At 41.8% G+C, this 25,334-nt stretch overlaps 2 protein-coding genes across 5 annotated transcripts in view; both read right to left on the bottom strand.

Annotated features, from left to right (window-relative positions):
* Window positions 1-169: 169 nt before the first annotated feature.
* On the bottom strand, window positions 170-5,227 carry LOC311249366 (solute carrier family 22 member 13-like; the record flags this gene model as incomplete). Its single annotated transcript, XM_084340367.1, has 11 exons — window positions 170-260; window positions 512-574; window positions 664-858; window positions 939-1,047; window positions 1,705-1,919; window positions 2,004-2,098; window positions 2,203-2,323; window positions 2,420-2,591; window positions 3,459-3,613; window positions 3,745-3,848; window positions 4,853-5,227. 11 exons carry the CDS (start codon window positions 5,225-5,227, stop codon window positions 218-220), a joined length of 1,647 nt encoding a protein of 548 aa, XP_084196493.1. The 3' UTR covers window positions 170-217.
* A 2,631-nt stretch (window positions 5,228-7,858) lies between these two features.
* oxsr1b (oxidative stress responsive kinase 1b) overlaps window positions 7,859-25,334 on the bottom strand; it is a 42,043-nt gene continuing 24,567 nt past the window's right edge. For 2 of the 4 annotated variants that reach the window (XM_084340757.1, XM_084340755.1), the window contains exons 5-19: window positions 25,046-25,187; window positions 18,954-19,009; window positions 18,591-18,700; window positions 17,949-18,050; window positions 17,684-17,817; window positions 17,506-17,554; window positions 16,359-16,424; window positions 16,153-16,275; window positions 13,727-13,762; window positions 13,102-13,278; window positions 12,916-12,971; window positions 12,720-12,772; window positions 12,360-12,428; window positions 12,130-12,194; window positions 7,859-10,926 (exon numbers count right to left, since the gene is read on the bottom strand). In XM_084340757.1, the coding sequence (XP_084196883.1) occupies window positions 10,852-10,926; window positions 12,130-12,194; window positions 12,360-12,428; window positions 12,720-12,772; window positions 12,916-12,971; window positions 13,102-13,278; window positions 13,727-13,762; window positions 16,153-16,275; window positions 16,359-16,424; window positions 17,506-17,554; window positions 17,684-17,817; window positions 17,949-18,050; window positions 18,591-18,700; window positions 18,954-19,009; window positions 25,046-25,187 (1,313 nt within the window). In that variant the 3' untranslated portion in view covers window positions 7,859-10,851. Of the gene's footprint in view, window positions 10,927-12,129; window positions 12,195-12,359; window positions 12,429-12,719; window positions 12,773-12,915; window positions 12,972-13,101; window positions 13,279-13,726; window positions 13,763-15,897; window positions 15,976-16,152; window positions 16,276-16,358; window positions 16,425-17,505; window positions 17,555-17,683; window positions 17,818-17,948; window positions 18,051-18,590; window positions 18,701-18,953; window positions 19,010-25,045; window positions 25,188-25,334 lie in introns of all 4 variants that reach the window. The other 2 variants (XM_084340758.1, XM_084340756.1) reach the window with 2 other exon arrangements.

The raw sequence follows: 25,334 nt of genomic DNA, 5'->3' as shown, positions 1-25,334 counted from the left end.
TAGACATATGGTTGCCAGTTTGGGGGGAAACACGTAAAAGTTGCTGATTTTAACAGGGTTGACGTTAGCTCGCATCAGCCAAGTCCTCGACTTTGTTCACCAGCTAGTCGCTAACTTTACCTGTGCCAGCGACATTACAGTTGTGCAAATTTGCAGGTCAAACAGCTAAAAGTGACTTAACTTAGTAAGTTGTAGCGCTATAAATGAAAACGTCTGCTTATTCACATCTTCCATCATGCAGCACAGCTGACTTGCAGCATCTTAAATACATAGAGAGGAAATACATTCCATTAAAAGTCCATAGCAAATATACATTTACATAATTTAATGTAGTGTATGTACAAATCCCAGTTCTTAAAGTCTTTTAATTCTGTCATAGTGAAACTATTTTCTAACAGATTTTAACGACAAAAAACAAGATAAAGTAAAAAAAAATCATGCAGTGTTTTGCAGCCTTGGATTCATGTAACGGCATTCTTCTTCATTAAAACATTACGTCCATGTGAATTACATTTTTGTGCTCTTCACTGAATTATTGGAGGACGACGTCTCAGCATCCTTGTTCTCTGGTTTCCTGAAATTAAACACAAGAAGATTCATTTACAGAATTTCTTTGAGTTTCTTGGAAGCGATCCTCTGTTGTGAAAGGGTTCATCAACTCACGTGGGTTCAGCCTGGTCCTGGAGTTCAACATTGCGGGTTTCAGGCAACAGCAAACACAAACCCGCAGCGGCAATGGGGACGGTGCCGTATATGAGCATGGGGATGGTGTAATGGTAGACGTCCAGCAGCCTGATTAGAGGAGCGAGGATGCCCGCCACACGAGCCAACGTGCCGTTTAGACCTACACCGTTCTGCCTGCCAGTGTAGACAATGGACTGATGAGCAATCACATGACATGTAATAATAATAATTGTTTGATGTTTTACCTACCTTACCTTAGATTGGTAGGATACAGTTCTGCAGTGTAAACATAGACTGTGGAGAAATTGGCAGTGGCAGCAAATTTCCCCACCACAGCTATGACTGTAACCACGACAGGAAGGTCTGACGGACAAATAAATTAAACGCGTGTCACAATGCAATGCATGTCTCAGGTCTTTTCCAGAATGATTTGCCATTGTTAAGGCTCATTTAGGCTCTACAGTAGATACGCAAACAGCCGCCTGCCCTCTGGAGAATTATAGGATCTACTTTTGATTTCAGTAATCGTTAAATTAATGCTCATTTTGATCAATTTGTTGATTTAGAATATCATTTGTGACAGCCCAGCCAAATCGCCGGAATAAACTATATCGCCAAGCACATTTCTGCAAAACCACAGGTAAGTTGAAACTGGACGTTTCTTTATGTTGCACCATTACGTTTGTTTAGGTCATATTTTTTACCTCTTTTGTCACAACACTGCGCTTATGCTATGGTTTAGGTTTACCTGTTTTGGTCACCACAATCACGGATGGAGATGGTCAGACCTCCCGTGAAAAATAGCCAGTTTTGGTCGCACCTTCCCCTTCACTTTCAGCTAAGGAAGTTGACTAATGAACATATAATGTGAACGTGATACGCCACGTTTGGTTCAAATGTCTACCTTGGACGTTACTGTGGTTTGCAGAAATGTAAACTGCTAACATAATATCCTGGCGACTGGGCTGGACACCCCTACTTTGGATGTAGCAACTCTTGTTGTTATATACAATAAAGTACCTCTTGGAACTGCAAGTATCGCAAGACAAGCGCAACCTCCAAACAGCAGGAACACTGCTTGACATATTTTCCTCCCAAAGGTCTGGAGAAGAGGCAAACAGCCCAGACGTGCAGGTACTTCTACCACGCCAAAGATGAACTGTGTGAGGTAGATATCCAGACCGAAGTTGCCAACGTTCAGGCTCAGTCCGTAGTACATCAGACTTGTTCCAAACCTGTCAACAGAGCGGTAGAGATATCTTCAGTGCAGCCGTAAAAACATGGCTGAAGAGGTGGTCGAGGTCGGGATAGATACCCACCAGATGTAGCTCATTATGAGAGCACGTTTCCTCAGATATGATATCCTGAAGATGTCCAGCATGTTTCCTCTTTTGGATGTTCCCTCCACCTCCAGCTAAACAACGTAGGTGACTTTTCTTTAGTTTTACAGTATATTTATTTCAGAGCTGTATTGAGTTTGATTTTACTTAAAGCCTAAATGTGTCCGATGCATTTGACCTTGTTGAGCAGTTCTTCAGGGACCTTCCTCCCGTTCACCTTAGCTGCCCTCCGGATCTCCTTTATGGCCACATCCTTTTTGCCCTGGGTGATGAGCCAGCGAGCTGACTCTGGAAGAATCCTGATTGAGATACAGATCACAAACTATAATGCGTACTCTTTTATATTTTAAGGCTAAAATGGAGATGTTAAATATTAAATCCAAGTGGCTGCTGACCAGTAGAAGCTTCCAATGACAAGAACAAGCGGGCTGAAGAGCACCAGCTGCAGGATCCTCCAGTCGCGGATGAAATAGGCGAGGCCAGACAACACCATCAGTCCGAGAGGGAAGAAGGAGTGGCAGATAATGGTGCAGAGAGCAAACCTGGAGGAGTCACTCCACTCTCCACCTTTAAAGCAACAACACAGAGAGAAATGTAATTATTTCTGCCTTTGCTTCACTTATTATTACTAATTTTATTTACTAATTTTAGTTCCAGTGTGAAGGATATAGTGGCATCGAGCGGTGAGGATGTAGGCTGCGACCAGATGAACACACCTCGTCTCACTCTCCCCTACGATGACAGCAAAATGCGCAAAAAAAACACAAAAGGTCCTCTCTAGAGTCAGTGTTTGGTTTGTCCGTTCTGAGCTACTGTAGAAACACGGCAGTGCAACATTGAGGACTCCGTGGGAAGACGACCCGCTCAGTCTGAAGATCGAAAAAGACTCATTCTAAGTCATGCTGCTGCAGAAACACAACTTAAGGAGTATGCTGGCATCCAGAAAAAAATGACGAGCTGCTTTCAGTTGACGTATATGGATGTTTTTCAGGCTGCCTAAATCCTACACACTGGACATTCAAATATATGTATACTTCTGTAATGCAAAGGTAGGATGAATGAACATCTGCAATGCAACACAGCAACAGTCAAAAGTGTCACCACTGTGAGACTTTGGCAGCTTGCAACTTGCAAATCCAAGCATCAGCCATCAGTGTGAAACTGAGAGGCTTTGTATTGATTATAAAGGAAACTAAAAAGTAGGATTGTGTTTTTCCTCCCAATCTGGGGGCTGCAATAAGACAATAAATCACACCGCTTTAAACCAAAAGGGTATGTTCTTTGAAAATTACAATGAAAGTCAGTTGGTGACTGGTTTGTAATCCAAAAAATGATGCAATAACAGCGAAAGAAGAGTATGTAGATAGATTATTCTGACGTCCAGACAACCAAAGGTTTAAATTCAGAAGTTTCAGTTGTGAACATTTTACCCACCTATCACAAATGCATTCGCAATAATGCCTGAAACAGAGATCCCGCTTGAAAATTTGAGAAAGATGTAAACGTAGATGTTGGGTGAGAAAGCAGAACTGACACCGAACACCAGCATGAGGAGGAGTGAGAGCAGCACCACAAAGCGACGACCAACTCTACGAAGAGAAGAGAAGAGCTGTTGAATCTAAAAATGTACATCATTTTAGATTTAAAAAAAATAAAAAATCGCTTGGTTTAGAATAATCAGCATCATGTAAGTGGAGTTAGGATGGGAGTGTATGTCTACCTGTCAGCCATCGGCCCCATCACCAGCGCTCCAACCAGAAGACCGGCCATGTAGATGGACTGAGATGCTTCGATCAGACTGCTTCTATCACACACCAGGTCGAACTGATAACAGGGAGGGAAAAACATTTAACAATTGTTTCACAGATGAATGAATAAATAAAGGAACTCTTTATGTGGTAAGCAGTATCTTGAAATCTATTTTCTCACAGAGCATTTAAAGGGAGGGATGGTCCGTCACTTTCATACACTATATTGACACGGCGGCCATTTTCTTCTGACGTCACGCTCAGGGTGGGAAGCTTAAACGCTGGGATAATGTGATGCCGCCGTATTCCAGGTTGCAAATAGTTGAAATGTGGGGAATCTGACAAATTGTTACCAATAAACTGCTTCCAAAATCCCAATCAATCAGAAACTGAGAAGATGATTGATAGTGAAAGACTGAAAAACTGAAAGCATTAGCACGCACCTCATTTGAAGTGTGTGTGCAAGCTTGACCCCAGTACAGATGCGTTGCCTGCTAAATTGTTTAGCTTAGCAGCTACAGTGAAGATTGCAACTGTTTTTTGTTTTTTTTGTTTTGTTTATTTTAGTTGTTTGTTTGTTTTTGTTGTTGTTTTTACAATAAAATCAAGTCTCCATTTAAGTCTCCATCTTCAGTTATTTAAAAGAATGCTGAAACACTGGCATGGTGTGAAGCTCCAGAAATGTTTTGCAGTCTACACAATTTGAGGTTAAGCAGATAATGACTGAATCTTCAGTTTTGGGTGAACTTGTCCTTTAACCTCCAAACTATAATCCGAAATGTCAGTCCATAAATACCCAAAGTGGCAGGGTCATCAGAAATGTAATGTAATGTACAACAAAAGCTGGTTTGCACAAGTTTGCAGATGCGCGGGTCAAAGTTCAAAATTTCTTCAAAGATTAGCCTCCAGGCAGTCTTCTTGAGAGCAAATAGCAAATGTGTTGTAACCAGTAACAACAACCTCGGTTTTGTCTGAACAATAACAAAAAATAACCTAATATGAATAGCAAGAAGTAAGAAATACATTTAGTTGAACAGTTAGGTGTGTTGCTCTTTGGGTATACAAACAAGTATCTCTTACCTCTGTTAAAATGCTGGAAGCACCTTTGGGTGCCTCAAAATCTGATCCATTTGTGCATCCAGTTGTTGTATTAATCCCATAAGCTTCGATTGTTTCCAGATCCAAATCCACAGGTGTGAACATTTTACAGCTTTCAAACCTTCCATCCTTGTTCACGGGGAGGGTGAGATTTCTTTGTCTCTCATCAGTCAGGTTGGGCCCACGCTCCAAGATCCAGTCAGTGTTGCAGTGATGTGGGAAGCTCATGCCGGTAAACACCTGACCAATCACGTCAAAAGCTACAAACATGCTGGGGAAGCATAATGCAGCCACTAGACGTTTCTGAAACAAACCAAACTCCCCGATCTCCTTCAGAATCTGTCCGAAGTTGCTCATATTGAAATCTGATTGTGCTCTGAATGAAAAAGACGTCCAGCTGCTGTCGGTGAACTCGACTCTTGTCCTGCAAGTTAATGTTTAAACTGACAATGACAGCACTTTCATGCCGCTGCCACGTTCAGAACAAACAGACTGCGTAGCTATTTAAATGTGACTTGACTTGTGAAGCTGCCGTGGGCCTGTGGGTGGGCCTAGATGGACCTCATTACAATAGTAATTGAAGTGTAAAACTCACAATTGCCCAAATGAATTCAGGATAGAAAACACAGAATTTTGAGGAATAACCTTTGCTACATACAAAAAGTCCTGGCTGCACGTTACTTTCAACAGAAATGGTACCAAAACCAGGCGCATAATAGTCTTCCAGGAGAAGATACATCCCAAAGTACTCCATGTCTCATGTTTGTCAAGGATACACAGTAAAAAGTGGTCAGTTAGAGATCTGAGCAAACACGATGGAAAAACAAGCTGAGCCTACCTTCAATGTATGTGATCTGAGAGTGAAGCTGTCAACAGCCACTCAGAATTCAGACATCAGGAATCGATCTTTACCGGTTTCATCAGTTTCAACAATTGCACTTCAGGGCCACAATATCAACCAGCTGAAAGCGTGTGATGGGTTGTTGAATAGTGAAGTCTCGTGAAATACAGAAAGCATATGATGATAAGTTAAATATGTTTGTCATTCTGTTTATTCACTTTATTCAGTCGGGAAAACAAAGAGAGTTTATTTATTTTGTTTGTTTCGGCATTAAAAAAAAATCAGTCAATGAAGATCTTTCTCTCCCCCAAAACTACGTAATGCACCTTTAAACTTAATTTTGTTAAAGCGCCCTCAATGCTCAATTCTCAACCAGCTTTTTTCTCTGATCGACTTTGATCTGACAGGTTTATGGGGGGCGGTGCTCAGTGAGAACACAATGATGTCACACTTCCGTGCACCAATCAGGCGCTTAGTTGGTCTCGCGAGTGATCAACTCTGACCAAACTCCTCCCACACAGTCCGAGAGAAGCGGCTTGGTTTTTAAGACTTAAAATCTTTAAAATAAAAATAAAACCACAATATTTCTTTACTAGGGACTAAAAGTGAGAATATCCGTCTTTCTGCTTCACTGATTTCGACCATTTTTGAAAGATTCTGCCTCTTAAAAGTCCTTCATCTTTATGAAAGTACTGTATTAACCGGCTGGAGTGTTGCTTTAAATGTTTGGAAATCAGACGATGACATAACTTGGTCCGAGTGAAAGGGTTGTAAAAAGATAATTGTAATCACACCTAAAGATAGTGAGGCCAATAAACCTGACTGCAGTGAAAGCAGTCTGCAAACAGACTATAAAATAAGGATTCACACACACACACCACAGAGTGTAAATATAGTTGTATAGTTATATAAAGTCAAAATTGCAATGTAACTAAACAGGCACGTGCAGAGGGAGGAGCACCTGCCCCTCTGCTCCTCATGTCCAAAGTGCGCTTTATTTTATTGTTTGGTTCGGTTTACTTTAGTTTTTGTGATGAATAAATTAAAAACACTTGCGTTACATAACATTATATTACATAACACTGACACTAGCTGAATACATTTTTTTTTTATTTATCTTGATGGATGATAGAGTTAGTCCTTGAATCAAAGTTATTACTAATGAATGATGTATTAACTATCAATACGTTACTGATCATTCCTCTGTCATCCTTTATCACAAATTTATGTATATTTATTTTAAAGTGTTACCGTTTAAACGAGTATAAAATGTACTTGACTTATGCAGAGTCACACAAACAGTCAAACTGCATGTCAACATAAATACTCCACTACTTTATGTGATTACAGCACTAGAAATAATGAATTTAGGGCAGATTCTGGATCAGCACAGTGGAGCGAACTAGTAGATTTCTGGAAAACGTATGAAATGTCACTGTGTGTGGTACACCGTGCTCTGCGCTCTGTATTTTTTCCTGCCTTTTTATCTTTTGCCAATCCCATATCTGAGTAAGAGCGTTACATATTGACCACTTCAAGTGAGCATCAGTTAAGCAACGCAAGTTTATAAGTGATCGTAACCGCAGTGGCTTCGTTAAATAATAGTATAATAATAGTTTGGAGAACAGAAGAACATCCTGTCCTGGCCCGTGCCGTCTTGTAATACCACTTTGTACTAGCAAGAGGAGATAGTCCAACAGCCCTCTTTACGTTCAGCTGGAAGACACACACCAGCTTTTAGTTTAATAAATGAACAAAATAAAGAGCTACCTTTGAATTCTGGCCATATTCTACAAATGATACCTTTAATGACAAAGAAAAGCATCAAACCATTACATTTAAGACGCTGAAACAAACAAATGTTAGACATTTTGTTTGTAAAAATGACTGAAACGAACAACAGATCATCATCACAATCTTCAGAACAATATGCACTTAATATTTTTCGATCAACTAATCGTTGCAGCTCTAGTCCACCCTCTAGTGCCCCTTTTGCCCCCTGCCCCTCGAAAGGTCTCTGCACGGCCCTGCCACTAAAGTCGCTCTAGACTCGAACACAGGTGACTCGTTCCGACGATATCGTTAATTATTTGTAACTCAAAATGACAAGTGATGGTGCACACAAAGAAGCAGAAAGTGTCAGGAGGTGGCTGATATGCTCATTCTTTATTGATTAAAAATAATCAAGAGAAACATGCTTTGAACTCCAAAACGATCAAAAAAAAAATAGAGCAAATGAAAGAATGAAAAAACTGAAAACAGGTGGAAAATTCAAATATATTACAGCCTTGATGAGTTATTGCCAGGACAAAAGTGTTTTTGCCTGTCATCTGTTCAGTTGCTACAGCTTTGTTAAGACTACATGTAAGCCGGACAGAAGAGACTGCTGGAGAAATGATGAGAACAAAGCCACAAGATCTTCAACTTCGTTAGAAGCATGGCTCAATCTATGCAACACACGCACGCGCATACACACCGACACACATCTCATAGGGCTCATACACACCTATCCTGTCCTCGTCTGCTGTCAGCTGCAGACCAAACCAGGAGAATGGCACGAAATACTGCAGTTTTAGAGTAACGTAGGGTTGCTGACTTTGTCGCACCCCTTTCAGGAGAACACAGGGTCGACACACCTGTATATCTTTATTTCATGTATCTTCACGTGTAACAAGAACTACATTTCAAAGACACTGAAAATCTGAATCAAAACCTTGACATTAAGTCAAAAAAAGAAAAAAAAAATACACTTGGTCATTTTCAATTTAAGGCTAGCGTAAAATTTAACATGTTTAAAGTCAGAATACAAAGATTTCCTCGTAACATTTTATCCGCAAGCAAAAAAAAAAAGAGCTCATTCATTTTTCATTCAATATGGCATCTTAGGACATTATCACATCACCAAATTAAACAGTAAAACCTTGCTGGCGTTTTCAGATCTACACACGTTAGAGCAGAGAGTGAAATGAACCTGCCACTGCCTCGTCGTCTGCCAGATGCACATTCATTATAAAACATCCAGAGTGTGTTCGAAAGCATGAGACATCGAATCCAAATCACATTTCTAATCGTTCAAAATGTCTACAATCATAGCTGGCTGTTCCAAAAGGATGTGAAAATCTTCATTTTAGCCATTTAAAAAAAAAAAAAGTATGCGATAAAGCAGCTGTGTGACTTCAGTTGTTGGTTGAAGAAAGTGCTGTAAACAGCCTCCAAGGCGCATTTTTAAGAGTTGGAGACAAATTTGCTGTTACTCAGCTCCAAATGTGGGGGGAATTTAAGGTGGACAGGCATCAGGGCAGCTGTGGCTCCCTAGTAAAATATATTCTAAATTTATAAAGGCAAACAGAAGAGAGAAAAGCTTAATGAGTCAAGGTAAATGAGCGTCATACACGACATACAGTAAGCCACAGTATGTCCTGCAAAATGAGAGAATTCAAAGCTGAATTTGCAGTGTCGTCTTCCTTCACGCAGCGCTACAACCCACAATCGTGTCATAGGACAGAAAAAAAGGCCAAGAGTGAAACACCCAGTATAAAAACAAATCAAAGCCAAATGTCATTATTTACATACTAGAGGTTAAATCAAGTACTTATGTTTCATCCACATAAAACAAAAATGCACTTAAGTCTTTTTTTTTTTTCCTTTAAGAATTTGAGAAACTGATTCAAAACATTCCAAACAGACACAAACTAAATACCCACAGACAGACACATCTGCTCATACGACACGTGTGGTTTCAGCTGCTGTCAAACTTCTCACTTTGACAAATTTCAGCATATTATCAGATTTGCAAAGAGATCTCTAGCTAGTGTTGTGTTTAAAATAAGCGGAGGCAAGTCTGGTTATCTTTTTAGACCTTCTGATCTCGTGCTACATCAGTTTTGAGTTACGCTAGGGCAAGTCAAAGGTAAGAATGAAGGGAAACTCAGTATTATCTTGCACACTGAATTGCTGCACAATCCATGTGTAGTGATTTAAAACTAGTTGATTAAATGCCTCATACTTATCCGTCTCCTTCCTTACAATGCTGGTTGCATCGATACTTAAAGCGGCAATATGTGAGATTTTTTAATTGAAAACATTAAAAAATGTATTGTGTTGTAGATACATCTACTGAAGTTAGCATGCTAACCAGGTAGCCCCTAAACGGTCCCAGTAGAAAGGTCTTTTGTTAGCGGTGTAAACACCAACAATCCCCTGGTCCCTGTGCTCTTAAAACCAAATCGCTAGCTGCACGGCTCACTGAGCTAACTAGCCAAGGGCTGCTACAGTAAGCGCTAATTAGCGGTTATTAGCTCTTTTGAGTGTGTATTTGACAGGTGGCCAAATCTTATGTATTGCACCTTTATAAAAGGATAAAACAGAAAAAAAAGATTTGCGACTCCCGTATGGATGAATGGGCCCAAGATTGAGTGCCGTAGACAAGTGCAGGAGTGACAGAACGTAGTGCTTGTTTTGGTCTTTTCATGGCATTTACTGACGATAGGAAAAATACAGAATAAAACTAGCCTCATCCCTTAAAGATTATTAATGTTGGGAGTGTTCACGTCCTAAAAAATTGTTGTGCCACATCACATCAGCATTTGACGGGGAGAAAATGTTTTATACGTCCTCTGAAAATTAAGTAAAAAGTTTCAAACAGGCAACTGAAACCACATTTGTACATTTCAGACAACATAATGCTCCATATGGTAACGGGGGACTCCCCCAAAACGTGCATTCAGTAGTTCTGATGAATATAAGGCATTGTTACACTTATCAGGATTCGAGGGCGTTAGTTCAGATTGTGCAAATGCATCACATATTAGAGAGAAATAAAAATAACAGAATGACGGAGACCAGAATGAGAAATGAAAACTGTTTGTTGTAGATACTTGCATCCTTCTACATATATGCTGTAAACTTTTTTTTTTTGAGTGATTCTTATACTGTACGCTCTGATACTTCAGCCGACCACCCAATTCAACGAGGCGGCGTCGTACAATCCTATGGGTGACAAAACGGTACTGTTTTCTTTGGCAGTAGTGGTTTCTTTACAGCCATAGAAAGAAAAAAATGCATTAAACTATTTTTTTTTCTTTTTTTTTTCAATTTTCACATTTTTTAGGCAAGTCACGGTCCCAGGTAGAACAATGGTTTAACTAATGCTGAGCTGAGCAAAGCCCATCAACTTGACGTCATCTGGTATTTCAGATCCCTCAATTCCAGACGCCTGCGAACAAAAAAAGAGGGAAGACGAAAGAGAAGTGAGCAGTGACACATGACAATGACTGCATTACATAAGGTGTCAAGTGAACAATAACCAGGCTTCCATCCAAGTGGTGCAAATTTTGACCAAATTTTCCAAAAACTGGCAAAAGAATCAGAATATTAGGATTTGGTATTTCAATGGAAGTAGAAGGTAGTAGGCGTCTCCAAGTATTTCTTCACTAGGAAGATGACCCTTGCATAAAACTGGGCTGTCTATACAGTAGAAAGACGAAAATACTTTTTAAATTGGTGTTTCATGACCAGAGAAAATAGACAAAAAAGGGCTGTGGTATTCCCTTTTGCTCAAAAGATGGAAAACCTACAACAACCAGAATGCACTGCACCGGACCAAGAGACACTCCTGCTGACAGGTGATGTACTGTGAGTTGGGGGATGCTTGGTTAAGGCTCCAAGTCCAAGAGGAGACAGTGAGACACTTTGTTTTTATAAAATGAGCAGTAACAGAATCTTGGTTTGTACTTTATCAGCACTGCCTAGTTTTTGGCAGTATGATGGGTAGAGAGAGAGAGAGAGAGAGAGAGAGAGAGATCCGGCTAAGCTCTTTTTGTCCGTGGTTGCATGCTTACAAATATCTATAGTTGATACAAAAGCCCAAGAATCAGCTAGATCAGATTGTAGTGATACAAAGCTGGTTGTATATCAGATGAGTTCCCATTTAGGTGGAGCAAAACCTTCTGGGGATGTTTAAAGGGTCCAGTGTGGAGAATTTAGTTGCATCTAGTGGTGAGGTTGCAGATTGCAGATAAAAAAAAACAGGTGGATGGAAACCGGCCCACTGACTGGAACGTTTTTGTGCATGTAGTTAACTATCGCCAGATGTCAAGTTAGTTCCTTTAAACCCTGTTAGAGCATTGACACATCGGGCATTATAATGTTTTATTATAATGTTTATTTAAAGAGAACGAGTTGGTCTCATTTTAGCATAAATCAGAACACTCTGCTACATCACTGCCCTAACCTTATGTGACCTGGGGTGGACAGTTAATCATAAATAGATGTTCCTCACTAACAGATCTGGTAAAACAAAGATTCCACAACCTGCGTTTCATTCACATTCAATAAAAACACAACCTGAAGAAAAGTATATCAGAGGTTTCTTTATAAAAGCTACTCTTGTTGATCCAGATGAAGGTGCAGCACTCACCAGTTTGAAAGTGACATTTTTATTGGCTTGAGGCTCATCTACTATTTTCTGCAAATTCGCAGCAACTGAAAAGAGAGAGAGTGTTTCAGTCCAGTGAGAGAAAATAAGAAATATGTATGTGTGTGTACAGAAAGAGAGGGGAATGTGAGACAATGTGTACCTCTTAAGAGGAAATAAATGATATTGTGATCAGAGGCAGAGGAATGTTTTTCTAATTTTAAATCACTGACCTATTACTAAGTCCCTCCCGTCCACCAGGCCTGCTGACACAAGCTCCTGGGACACTCCGTCTGCTGTGTCTGGAAAGCGAGAAAACATAAAAAGATTAACAGGTTGCGACTGTGTAATAATGTCCACAACACTCTGGTGCCTGATATCTTTATATCTGTTTTCTCTCCTGGTGTGTAGCCGCGGCTGATTAATATTGAAATTAGCTGGTGTTGGCTGTCACGGGACGCCGAAACACCGAAGAAAAAGTTTAACGTAACAAGATTCTGTCAGTTTCTCTTACTGATTACCTGAAATGGGACACTGTGAAACTGAGGTTTAGTTTTGGTTGATATGGTCAATGAATATAAAACTTCTCTTACCTCTGCCTGGCATGAATTCAAAGCGAATGTCATTTAGCTCCTTCTTCGAATTTCTGAGGTGATAAAAGAAAAGACAGACCACATCGAAAAGCGTGAAGGTTATCATGTTGGTCAGTAAAATGACTGAATGAATGACTGATATTTAAATGCAGATAAAAACGAAGATATCAGGTAGATACAAATATGTGAAACTTACCTTAACCTTAATACCAAACTAATGGGAGCCTTGACATCTCCTGAGACAGCTAGAGCCTGTCCAAACAAAGGTGAAAACAACTGAATTGAGCTCCAGGAGTAGAGGAATTAACATCATAAAAATCAGTGGTTGGCAGGAGATAGCCACTTTTGAAGTACAGTAGATATGTTGATAATAATGGCGGACCTGTGTGAGAACAGCGGCAGCAGCGGGTACGCCCGGTGTGGGAGATGTAGCCTGGGCTGCAGTGGATTGAGTGTTGATTGGTGTGGGCTGCAGTGGGACCAGACCTGCAGCCTGAGGTAGTTCTGCCTGACCTGCAGCCACGGGCTGGAGTAAAGGCTCAGGAGTCTGGAAAACCTGCTGGAGGAAGACAAGTCAAACCAAAGTAATATTTTAGATATCTTTAGTTTTACTCGCATATGACTTTTGGGTACTTTTTTTATTAAATTGCTTCCCAGCATAGTCAAGTATCTTCTTATCAACTGAGACTGAACTATTCTTCAGGTTTATTCCCCAGCTGGTACGAGTGTATCAGTATTCAGTTTCAAATATTCAGAATTGATATGTATTGAAAAAAAAACACCAGCCTGTAGTGACAGTGTTCAAGACACCACCACCTACAACAGCCTCCAGATCTGCACATATTCACTTCACACATCAACTGCAGTTAGACTGTAGTTTTTTAAGACTTTGCAGGTTGAAACTGCTGATATTTTAGATTTTTTGCAAGGCTCTGACAAATGTATAAACCTGTGATCCCAGCGCATTAAGTACATCGAACTGCGAGTAAAGAACCGTTGAAACTCACCTCTGAATTCTGCGATCCCTCCTTCACTCTTGGCGACTGTTCAAAAACAGATAGTGGAAGATGAGACTCAGAGAAGGATATCGCTGTGGCGGCTTTAGCAAAGCAAAAGACAGCACGCATGGATGCAAGGAACACACAGAAAGCAGGAGAGGTGAACAGATTAAAAACAGCTCACTCGTTTACTTTCCTCGTTTATCGGCCGGCTCAGCTTATCGTTATCTCCTTTAAGGTGAATACAGGAGTATCATTAGAGATATGAAACGGAAATAATACTTACTGTACACTACTTAATACGACACTTCACTAACTGGCGCTGATATGACAGTATTTAGTGACATTGTGCTGTGCAGTGTCTAGCCATGTAGCTATACCATTAATATCTCTGGTTGTATGAGGCTCCATAACAAGGCCTGATTTATGGGAATATTTGATTTACAGGATTTTTGCATCAATGTGGGGAAGTACAGTGATTTGTCAGGTATTTAATTCAATGGATGTACAAAAAAACAGCCCGTCCCATCTGATCTATACAGAGATTCTCTGTTAAAGCTCTGTTAAATGTCTCTGTGTCACTAAATATATCATGAAATGTGCTGGTAACTGAGTTGTAAACGAGTGAAAATACATATCCTACACTTGCAGTTTAGTTTTTTAGTTTGAAATTTGAAAGGCAGAGAAGCAGAAGAAGTGAATACGAAATCAGGAGAAAGTCACACTGTTATATCCGCAAAATAAAATAAAGAGTTTAAACCAACTCAGAGGAACATAAAGAGTCAGACTGAAGCCTTGCGGGCCCAAATGAAGACAAACTGACTTGGCTGAGAGGACGTGACACGGCGTCTGGCTGATGTCAGAAATCACATCAGCTCAGGAATCTGCCGTCTGATTCAGGCGGAGGAGAGCGGATTAGTCTTTAAAGCACACAGACGTTACACGGGTACTCAGACTAGAAAAAACGTGTCAGCTCATGAGAGTTTTGAGATATGTAACATCCGATAGTGCTGATTTATGAATTTAAAGTTCAGTTTGCCAACAAGTGGCCGGTAAAGCAGCATCAAAGCAGCAGATATTGTCAAATTTGAATCCCTTGATGGTCATTATTAGTGCTCTAACTGGAAATCACTTTTAGTTCTGTTGATAAGTAATTTGCCTCGTATTGATTAAATGTGATTTGGTCAGTATAAAAAAAAGTGTTTTAGGAAGAGAAATGGAAATACAGATGGCTTCCAGGAAAGATAACTCTCACTTCTTTAATCACAGCTCTCTCAGAGCACTCTCAGGGCACTGTACATTTTGTATAACTAACATTAATACTACACAAAACCAAAGTTTGGTTGCAATAAAGTCAAAACTAGAGGAGACATGATTTTTTTCAGGTAAAGAATGACTTCCTGTCATTAATTTGATTAATTTAAATGAATACGTTGCCAAGTTTCCTCTCTTGGATGTTCAGGACAAACTTCAACCCAATCCAGTGTAAAAGTAAGCGACTGCTGAGGTTACAAATAGAAAGTTTCACAAACTGCTGAAATTTTGCTCAGAGGGCTAAATTAAAAAATAATCATGTTCCAACATTAATTTTTTCAAGAAAATCTGCGTCAAACTGGGAGTCGGTGAAGTGACTCTTACTTGAACACAAACTCCTTTTACAACCTCTGCCAGTTTTCATTAAAAACCACACATTCGCTTTCCTTCCCACGAGACACAAAAATATTTCACGGTTATAAAAAGACTCTTACTGTACTGACTAATTGGCCCCGGCAGGATTGACCTTTGGGGCCACATTCTACGTGCATGTGATCTACAGCGTGCACCTTTCCCGTCAACAAACCACTTGCATAACTTCCTCCTGTAATTACTAGTTATCATCTGATGGATTAGTGTATAGTTATATAATATGAGAACAAAGTCGCCGCTATCTGGAGAATAAAAGCTTATCTGTGTGCAGATTTACTCTGATAAAATTCAAGTTCCTTAATCCAAAAATTCCTACAAAGTCTAATTTGAATCCACATTTAACCAAAAAGGATCCACAGGTTTTTTTCTACAGCCCTCGCTCCACCTGCTTGTCTCCCTATAGCGTCTTTCCTGCCTTTTCTAGCTAACGTGAGCAGAGAGAGTCCTTCCTTGTTAGGGGAACGCCATCTGTATTGTGGGGGCAAGAGAACAACCCTGGACGCAGGCAGCTCGAGTGGGAGGGAGAAGCGCACTTGTCGCCTGGTGGCGCCAACAGGCTTCACCTGCTGCTCCTTGGCCGTCAGACAGAACATACACACACAGGGGGAGACTCAGTGGACAGACACTGGACAGATATGCTACTGCACAGAACATGAGAATGACATTTTAAACATTGCACAGCCATTAAAAGACAAGACATGTGGCGTATAATGTGAGGGGAAGAGAAACGAGTTGCAGCCTCTGCTCACCCTTAAGGCGGCGACGGCTGCTTTGCCCTCTTCGCTTTCTTCATCCAGCTCGTCGTCGCTCCATTCCCACTCGCCGTCCTCCGTTTTATGCAGCCGACCGCTGGAACCCGGCACTCGACGTACCTGATGACACATGCGCTCAAAACTGAGCTCGTCTTCTTGGCAAAAAAAGTGCAAATTGTAGATGTAAATCTTTGCAGTCTTACCCTTTTTGACCTCTCTGTTATTGTGGGCGCCCTCTGAAGTAACTTCTCGTGTAAATACTCGTGGGTCTGTCATGAGAGGAAAGAAATAACTGTCATAAAAATCACAACATTCCTCTTCCTCTGTTTATTCTGTTACATAAGTCTTACATTATTCAGAAACTGACCTGTGGCCCATTAAGTGCTTTTATAAAACAAAGACTTTTCACTAAACTGGGTCCCCTTTACTCTAAATCAGTGAGTTGCAGACCCTGTCCTGGCTACCAGGTAATGTGAGTCCCCCTTCGATGGTCGATTCATTACATGCTTTTCATTTCACCTTAAGACCAATTTAATTTAAAACATCGTTATGTTTTTTACCTTAAAATAACAGCTTCAAAATCATTTTGATGGTCTCAGCCACTCCGCCCCCCCACCACTTGTTTCTGTATTTACGACAGTGGTGTTGCACTCAGAGTTGAAATATGGTTTACAATGAGTAAATCCAGATTTATAATTAAGCAGAGCTCTGTTGCACAATTGAAAAGTAATCTTTTTTTTTACTTTAAACAAAACATTCTTTCTTGGAGGAGCGGACACTTTGCAATAAACTGTCAAAAACATTATTGATAAACAAACTCTTATTCCCAGCAGATAGTGACAAATGAGCGGATTCCAGCCGCAGTAGCAAATCAATAATCATTTGCTTGCTTGATGGCCATTTAAATCCCTCGTGCATGCTGACACAGGCCCACAGTGGAGTTAATTAACTTCAGATGATAATGCCTGCCCTCTGCTGTACATACAGAGTACTGTAGGTCTCAGTGCCGACCAGCGTTACGTCCAGCAAACCGACCAGGTTGTGTTTGGGCCGTGCAACATGCTGAACCAACACTTTTGTTGTTTTAGTTGCTAGGGTACCGGGCAGCCGGAGGCTGGAGTTAGACTGCTTATCCCTGCCTTTTGTTAGAGACAGCTCTGCACGGTCAATAATGAGAGGAATGCTGCAATGGCCTCAGCTTGGGTCAGACACACTGACAAGTTGAGCCAAGTGAGAAGTAGCCTGACTCACACAAACACTTCAGGAAGAGAGACTTTATTGATTCATTTTCTTGATGCATTATATTTGACCCCTTTTTCCTGCTCATTGTGTAACTGATTTAGCACCTACCTTTGCTTTCTGAAAGAATTTATGCTTCAACAACTCTGAAGACGTTGGCCTAAAAAACAGCAGAGTGACAATAAATGAGTTCTTTTCTTTTGAGCTTTTACGCTCCCAATAATAGAGAAAAAGAACAAAAAAGCTAGTGAAGCACGTCAAACGAAATGATTAAAGTCATATCAAACACCTTTTCTCCGGGTCCTTCTGTAGACACAGGGAGATCATCTTCCTGAAGGATTTGCCATATTTCTTAACCATCTCCTTGTCTGTGATGCCCGTCTCCAGGGCAGGGGGGTCGTTCTGCAGCGTCAGCATCAAGACCTGAAGACGCACAACACCACATCTGGTCAGAGGTTATATCCACAGCAGGTCAGAGGAACTGACTTTGTACTTGTTCTGCGTCATTAACCACATATTTCTAGATCGGTTTGATCGCTCAGCACTTGTCTCACCTTCATTGGCGGGTATTTGTGATAAGGTGCAGCCCCTGTGGCGAGCTCAATGGCTGTGATCCCAAAACTCCAAATATCTGCTTTGAAATCATAACCCCTCACCTGTGGAAGAGGAAATCATATTTAGCTTTTACAGATCCTCAAAGCCTCACAGCTGTGTTCGTGAAAGGATTGGTTACCTCTTGGAGTAGACAGAAAAAAAGCATAGTTTGTCAGACGTAAAGGAGCTTTTTTCAGCATTTAAAGTCACAGATAGTACGTACAGACGAGGATTAGGGCTGTAAAAAAAAAAAGAGTATGGAATAGACGTTTTTCACATTTCTGACTTTAAACTCAGAATTCTGAGAATCAGAATTAAAGAAAAATCTGAATTCTTAGGAAACAGTCAGACTCAAATTATTTGTTACAGTGGCCCTAATCCTCTTCCATGAGTATGCAAGCTTAGGCACTAGAGTCTATTATACGGTAGCTGAGTGCTTAGTCATAGTAGAGATGATAAGCTGTGGCTGCAGGCCTCGCATTTCTAAAATAGTGTCAGTACAAAAATGAAAAGAAAAAATGGCTGATCATTTGCTGATTAAGATAAAATTGCGTCTCATGCGTTTTCTGTTGTCATGGTTACTTCTTGGCTTGACAACCAACCTGCTCCATGACCTCCGGGGCCATCCAGCATGGCGTTCCCACAAACGTCTTGCGCACTTTATTTCGAGTGATGTCACCACCTGTGGCTAGAAAGGCACTGACGCCGAAGTCTGAAGAGAGAGGAGAGACAATTAGAAAAACACACACAAAGGGACCCGACGCAGTACGTCACCGATGTTATTGTCAGGAAAGTTCATCTTCCTCCACAGACGAGGCCTCCTGTGCATAAATACGCTGAGATACGGGGGCAGAGCTGGCAGTCTATCGGGGGTAAATGAGGTTACAGCACAGCTCCTCCTTTACACCTAATCTGGGCCGCTAGAGACAGGTGCTGAAAGGTGATGTTGCCTCGGGGCTAAATACCTGCAATTTGCACTGAGCCATCATCCCCGAGGAGAATGTTTCCAGCCTTGAGATCTCTGCGGAAGACAAGACAAGAATTTGTACATCACACAATTACTTCTCAAACAAGAACTGTCAACCATGACATTTGAAATTAGAATAATTACAGCTATTAATTGGTTAGTTTATGTTTACTGAAACCTTCCACCCCCAGACTCAACGCGAGCTTAACGCCTCTACTTCACTTGTCAGAGAGAGCTCAGTTTTAGACATTTTGAAGAAAGAAAACAGGCTCAAAAAGCTTTCATCTTTCTACCACTTTGGGTTTCTATCTTCTTAGACTTTATTACACACACCTCCCCACACACACACACACAGAGTCTGTAGTTAATTTGCTCATCCCTGTTCAGCCTCCCCTGGTGGCGATAAGAGGATTCAGCAGGGACAGCTGTCTGGCTGCCCGTCTGCCTCCACGCACACAGACTGCCACACATACTGAATACTGCCACCTCACCAGCCAGACAGAGTCGCCATAGCAACAGACTTTCAGATGTAAAGCCGAAGGGTCAAGTGAAAGGCGAGAAAATAAAAAGCGAGGATGTCACTGACGAGTCGGCTCTGTCTGCCGTCCAGGCTTTCACATTTTAAAGAGAATAATGGGAGAGGGCTTGACAGGACGAAGAACACACAAGTGCTACAGCCCCGAACTTTGTCAGCCATTACACCACCTTGAACAACTTCTAACAGATCTGCACAGATTACCCCGAGACAGATCTTTACACACTGTTCTGACAGCCTGACACATGACTCAAAAGAGATGCAGCCTCAACAGCTGTGCAGTTCAGCTTGCTTACCAGATGGGGGCAGTGGAGTAAAAAGCTTCAGCAGAAAGATAAATACAGTTGGATCATTCCAGCAACAAATTGGTCTCAATGAAAGTAAAAATAGACCGGTCTTTGGAGCGCTGGCTTTGGAGATGAGACATAACATAACTTCCAAGAGACAAAGGCTTGTTTTATTGGGGTTATAAATCAGTCCATATAGACTATAAACACATGCCAAATGCCAGACACGTGGGGGGCAAACGCTGCAGTCACTGGAAATATTCTGGTGCTTCACGGACAAGAATACTGCTGAAGCATGCCTACATGTTTAAACTTTCCCTGCATCACTGAGGGGCTTCCTGGACTCTTTCCTGAGGAGCCACTTTCTCAAAGTGAAGGAGGTGGACTAGTCAGTTTGGCTTAAGCACCCTCTCTCATGCAGCTACAAATCTTTACAAGCCACCTACTCGAGACGCACAATGCGCTGAAGGGACTCAAGAGTTTGCAGGTCACAGTTCAGACGTTTGTTTAAACGCCGCTGAATACTTGAGTGGAGAGGCCTCTTTTGCTAAGAGCGCTCCAGTAAAATACCACACAGACAACAGATCTCGTAGTGACAGGGGTAGGGAGTGGCAAACAGTGAGCCGCACAGGGAGGAATGCAGCATATGTGACATATTAGCAAGGACCACTGGCTGAAAGCAAAGATGGGGATTCCCGCTGCAGGGCAAACTGACTGCTGGGGTAATAAAGCCATCCAGAGGGAAACGGGACGGGGTGTGAGCGCTCTGTTTCGAAGCCTCCTCCACGACTGTGTGTTTTCACTAATCAGCTCAGGCAGAAAGAGCCATCTGTGTACTGCATGTGGCAAAACTTTTGATGTTCATTTGTGTCTAGACGAGTTCAATTACATAACTGCCACACTGGGGAGGCTGCAGAGGAAGGGAAAGGGTGGATGAAAAACGGACATGACAGCCTTTGCAGGCAGCTTTGAAAAACAACCGTTAGAAATGCCTGCTGCCGCGCAGACGTCTGTGCTCCGCGGCTCTCCGCCTTGTCCTACTGTCACTTTGCTGCACTCCCATAACATCTAGGTGGTATGAGGTCGCAGCGCAGTCCAGTTTCTTGCACTCGCTGCTTCTGCTTTATCAAGAACACGCTCATCCTTGAGTGTTCGTGCCGACAACAGTGATGATTTACATCTGGTAATTTGAGATGTTGCTTTTTAAGGATTTGAGGGGCGGGGAGGAGCGGACCACCTGAGGGTGGAAGGCAAGTCTGGGAGGATCCCAAAATACTTTTTCCTCATTTACACAACCACCGTCCCCTCAGTGGGTTCAGTTGATTCAGGGTTTAGTCTTACTGTATTTTTAATGAGGTACTGTGGGTTCAGTCGAGGCCAATCGACCATTGCGGCCGTGTCACAAGACCTGCTAACTCATCGTCTCACTTCTCACATTTTCCCAAGAGGGAAGACTAGCTGTGAGAGAGCATTCTGTCTCTACAGTTGGAAACATGCCAGAGAGTTGACCTGTGCTTGTTGAAGAAAAAGAAAATCCAACCGAATGGAGAATTTACACTGAGCTACAAGAACGATTTTAGACAATGACAATCAATATTTAACAGGATAAACAACACACGCTTACAACTAATGTTTAGCAGGTGTAATGTTTACCATGTTAAACACCAAGATTGGCATGTTGGCTTTGCAGGTTATTAACCAAAGCTTTCGATCTGAAGAAGTCATACACCTCTTCCACCAGCTTTGAGAGGAATTGTTGTAATCAAGGATGCGTCATTAAATCAATGGAGAGGGATGCGAACTGGCAGCTCGGAGCACCAGGGGAGTGTTGGCGTTGTTTACTATCGGACTATCACCTCTTGACATACAAAGCGACTCATGGTTAGCTGGTTAGCATGCTAACTTAAGTAGATATCTCCGCAACATAATCTATAGATGTCTAATGACATGGTCAAAACTGTTATTTCTTCAAATTTCGTGGATAAGTTAGGCAAAGTTATTAATGTTTTAAACAAAAATTCTTACATATTGCACCTTCAAGTGTAATTTTGAGATACTTTACTTAAGTATTTTTGATTTTCTGCTGCTTTATACTTCCACTCCTCTACATTTAGTTGATAACTTCAGTTACCTTGGAGTTTTCGGTGCTGTTAAGCTGTTCTTCTGACATGTAAACAATAAGATAGTGTTGTTGGCGGGGCATTGAGTGAGTGCAATTATACACAAAAAAACCCAGCACAAACACATATTCACAAAAATGCTGAATACTGGCCTCCAAAAATCAGTGAGTGAGTGATCAAGGCCGTCTGATTGAGTCCCTCTCGCGCTCATTCAAGAAACATGGAGACTGTTGCTCGCTGCAGCATATTGTAAAGCTCTGAGAAAAAGGCTGCAGAGTGTAGACAGTCATTAACATTCACAGGAGAGGAAGAGGAGGAGGAGGAGGGAGGAGGTGGTGACACAATGCACCAGGCAAGTTCAAAGAAACACTGTAGCCGAGAGGAATAATGCCAAACTGGAGTTCAAGTTCAAACTCCTACTAGCCATCCAACCATATGTTACAGTAGTGGGTGGATTGTGCTTACTTACTATGTGTTAAAGCACATTATAGCCAGAAACTAGAACGTGTTAGACAACCACAATTAACGAGATATGTGTGGTCTCTTCATATTTATGACCTACTGAAATGATACCAAGGCAGTAGCCAGGTGGTAACAACTACAGTATGAAACTGTCAGGAAGATTTATCATTCTCATCTGGCAGCTCTCGGACCTTGCAGCTCCACCGGGTCACCTCCGATGACATCACATCCCGGTGCCAGGCTCAGGGCTGTAAAAGAGGGTTTATGAAATACCTCCCCCTCCTTTAACGGTGCCCTCCGTGACCATCAAAATACCTTCCCTTTGCTCCGCTACTTTGATTGCTTTTCTCCGTGCCGCTGAATTTCAATCTAGTCTGTTTTTCCAAATCAATTTTTATGTCTTTATTTTGTCAATTTCCCTTTAATCCACAGCAAGAGACTCTCTGCTCCCAGAGGAAACATAACTACAGCCATTACCTGATCATTACTAAACCGCATGCCAAGTAATTTTCCAAGGCATGTACCCTCTGAAGACTTGTGAGGATTCAGAGATGAGGAAGGCGAACAGGCTGATTTGATGTCTACCTGCTGCGCAAGTTAGAGGACAAGTGCCACCTCTGAATCACTGACACTCCGAGCTGCTGCGAACGCGGAGGTGGAGCAGTTCGCAGTCTTGTGGTAAATGTCTCCGGACGAGGTTACAGCCCGGGCCGCGAGACTCTAATTGTTTTTCTGCCTTCCTGGGCTGGATGGAACGTATCAGGTGACACTTTCTCCCTCCTGTCAAGCCTCACCCCCTTGACTCTCTCCATCACCCCTCGCCCCGAGGCTCCGACTCATATGATCCAGCTTACACAGGAGGAACTCTCGACCGTATGCACACGTTTACATCAGCAGACACCGATTAACTTGAGCACGGCCTCTCTACTCTCGCCGTGTCATGGATTTTCAGCGCCCGGGAGGGCATACTTCGATACTTCACACTTTCTTTTTCACGAGTCACACCTCAGAGCCCTTGGGTGGACAGAAGTGATGAATGAATGGTCTAATGATCCTCTTAAGATGGGGCAGAGAGTTGAAGGAAGGTTTTAGCGGGGAAAAACATTCCCCTCTCTCTTGCAATGACAGATAACCCTGTCACATTATGCTGAAAGTGGATCCTTAAACGCTGCAGCAGAGGTTCACCGCAGTGGATTTTCCCTTTTGAGTTAACACAGTAATTCAAACAGTGTTTTCCGCTAATTCCTCACATCTCTACCTATACTTTCTATAGGACACAGCTGCTTTCTAACGAGCTGCTTAATGAGCTGATGCTGAATAAAAAAAACATCCCTCATCCTTCAATCAAGCCCCTCTCTCTCTGTTTCTCATTGGCATGCTGCTCTGAATGCTGCCGAGCACTTAACCAAGCCGAAAAAAGCCATGCATTATTTACACACACAGCCTGTCCTGGGTAATACGTGTGCCAGCAGGAAAGAGGAGATGATGTATTAAAAAGTGAGTAAATGAATTTTAAATAATGAGGAGTTGGTGCGGTGGCTTCTACAGCCGGCGTGTCGGCTGGGCTCACTCTAACAGCATGAGTGCGGGGACTTAGCCTTAGTCTTGAACTGGCTTAGAAAGAGAGCTTTCGGGATCACCTTTCCTGTGGCACGCAAATCTGCCATCGACACATTCCTCTAATGCATATTCATACGAGTAATTCTTAAAGATTATCAGTCGGGAAGTGGTGGTGGACTTACAGGTTTCTTGCAGTAGTTTTAAACCGTAAAGTTGGTGGAGTTTTTAGGACTTGTTATAAGCGCACAGCTTTCAAATTTATACTTAAGACAGGAAGTGAGTGGACTGTCTTCTTCATAAGCCATAAACACATCATTACTGCCTCTTCTTCTGGAAGACTTGTCGCAGTCCCATTGGGGAAGTATGTTGCCTTGTCTCTATATAGATCTCAATGACACCCCTGACCTTTAGAGAGTGCGAGTGGCTGTCTGAAAATGCCATTTCCTTGTTACAGTCACATGTCTGGTCTGATGAAGAATACCAATCACTTACAGGCAATGAACTTTGCATGAAACTGCGCACTGATTGACAGAGATGACGTTCTTTGAAAGAGTATGAAGGCAACAGGTGCCAAATACTGAAAAGGGGCACATGATAATACAATTAGCCACCCTAATATAGAATAACAGACAGTAATGCTAATAGAAAGATTAATAAACCCAATGTAGGCATTGGCAACGTTGAGATGTTTCCACATCACAAATGCATTCACCAGGAGATTGTTGTTTACATGATCCTGTTCAAATTGATCTAAAATAACAACCTTAATGGCTAAAACATTCATTATTTGTGCAACAGGAAGCCAATATTTTCATTTCATGCCTAATCACGCTGTACATGCCTAATGAAGGCATGACATGACGTCACGTTTGTTGCAAAAAGTGGTGCAAATGCGCGGGAGAGGAGCTGAGAGGCAGGTTGCTAGCTATCAGACAGAGATTGACAAAAATAGCTGTTCTCCAATTCTTCAAGAAACTATACCACAATAAGCAATAATACAAATGGAGGTACTGTATTTCTATTGTAGATGAAAATATCATAAACCATCAAGGTGAAGTCGAACAAAGCCTCTGTGCCTTGTAGAAATAAGAAGTCCAGTGACATTATTATTATAATACCGGATTACCTGTGGATCTGTCCGTTCTTGTGTAGGTACTCCAGGCCCTCGAGCACGTCTTTCAACACGGTGGCTATGCTGGGCTCGTCCAGGACGCCCGTCTTGTGTTCGCCTCGCGAGATGATATGCTTGATCACATCCAGCACGGAGCCTGGATAATAACCACAAGAGAAAATGGTTGATAAAAAGAGAACTTACAATGTCATGCCTTGTTTTTCTTTATTAAATACTACATTTGTGATTGTCAACATTTTCTCGTTTCTGGTCTTCACTGATGATCAATGAGAAAGTCACCTCC

Source organism: Pagrus pagrus (genome assembly GCF_965226575.1).
Source record: "Pagrus pagrus genome assembly, chromosome: 20".
Classification (NCBI taxonomy): Eukaryota; Metazoa; Chordata; class Actinopteri; order Spariformes; family Sparidae; genus Pagrus; species Pagrus pagrus.
Note: the sequence above shows the minus strand (reverse complement) of the source record. Positions and strands in the feature narration are given on the sequence as shown.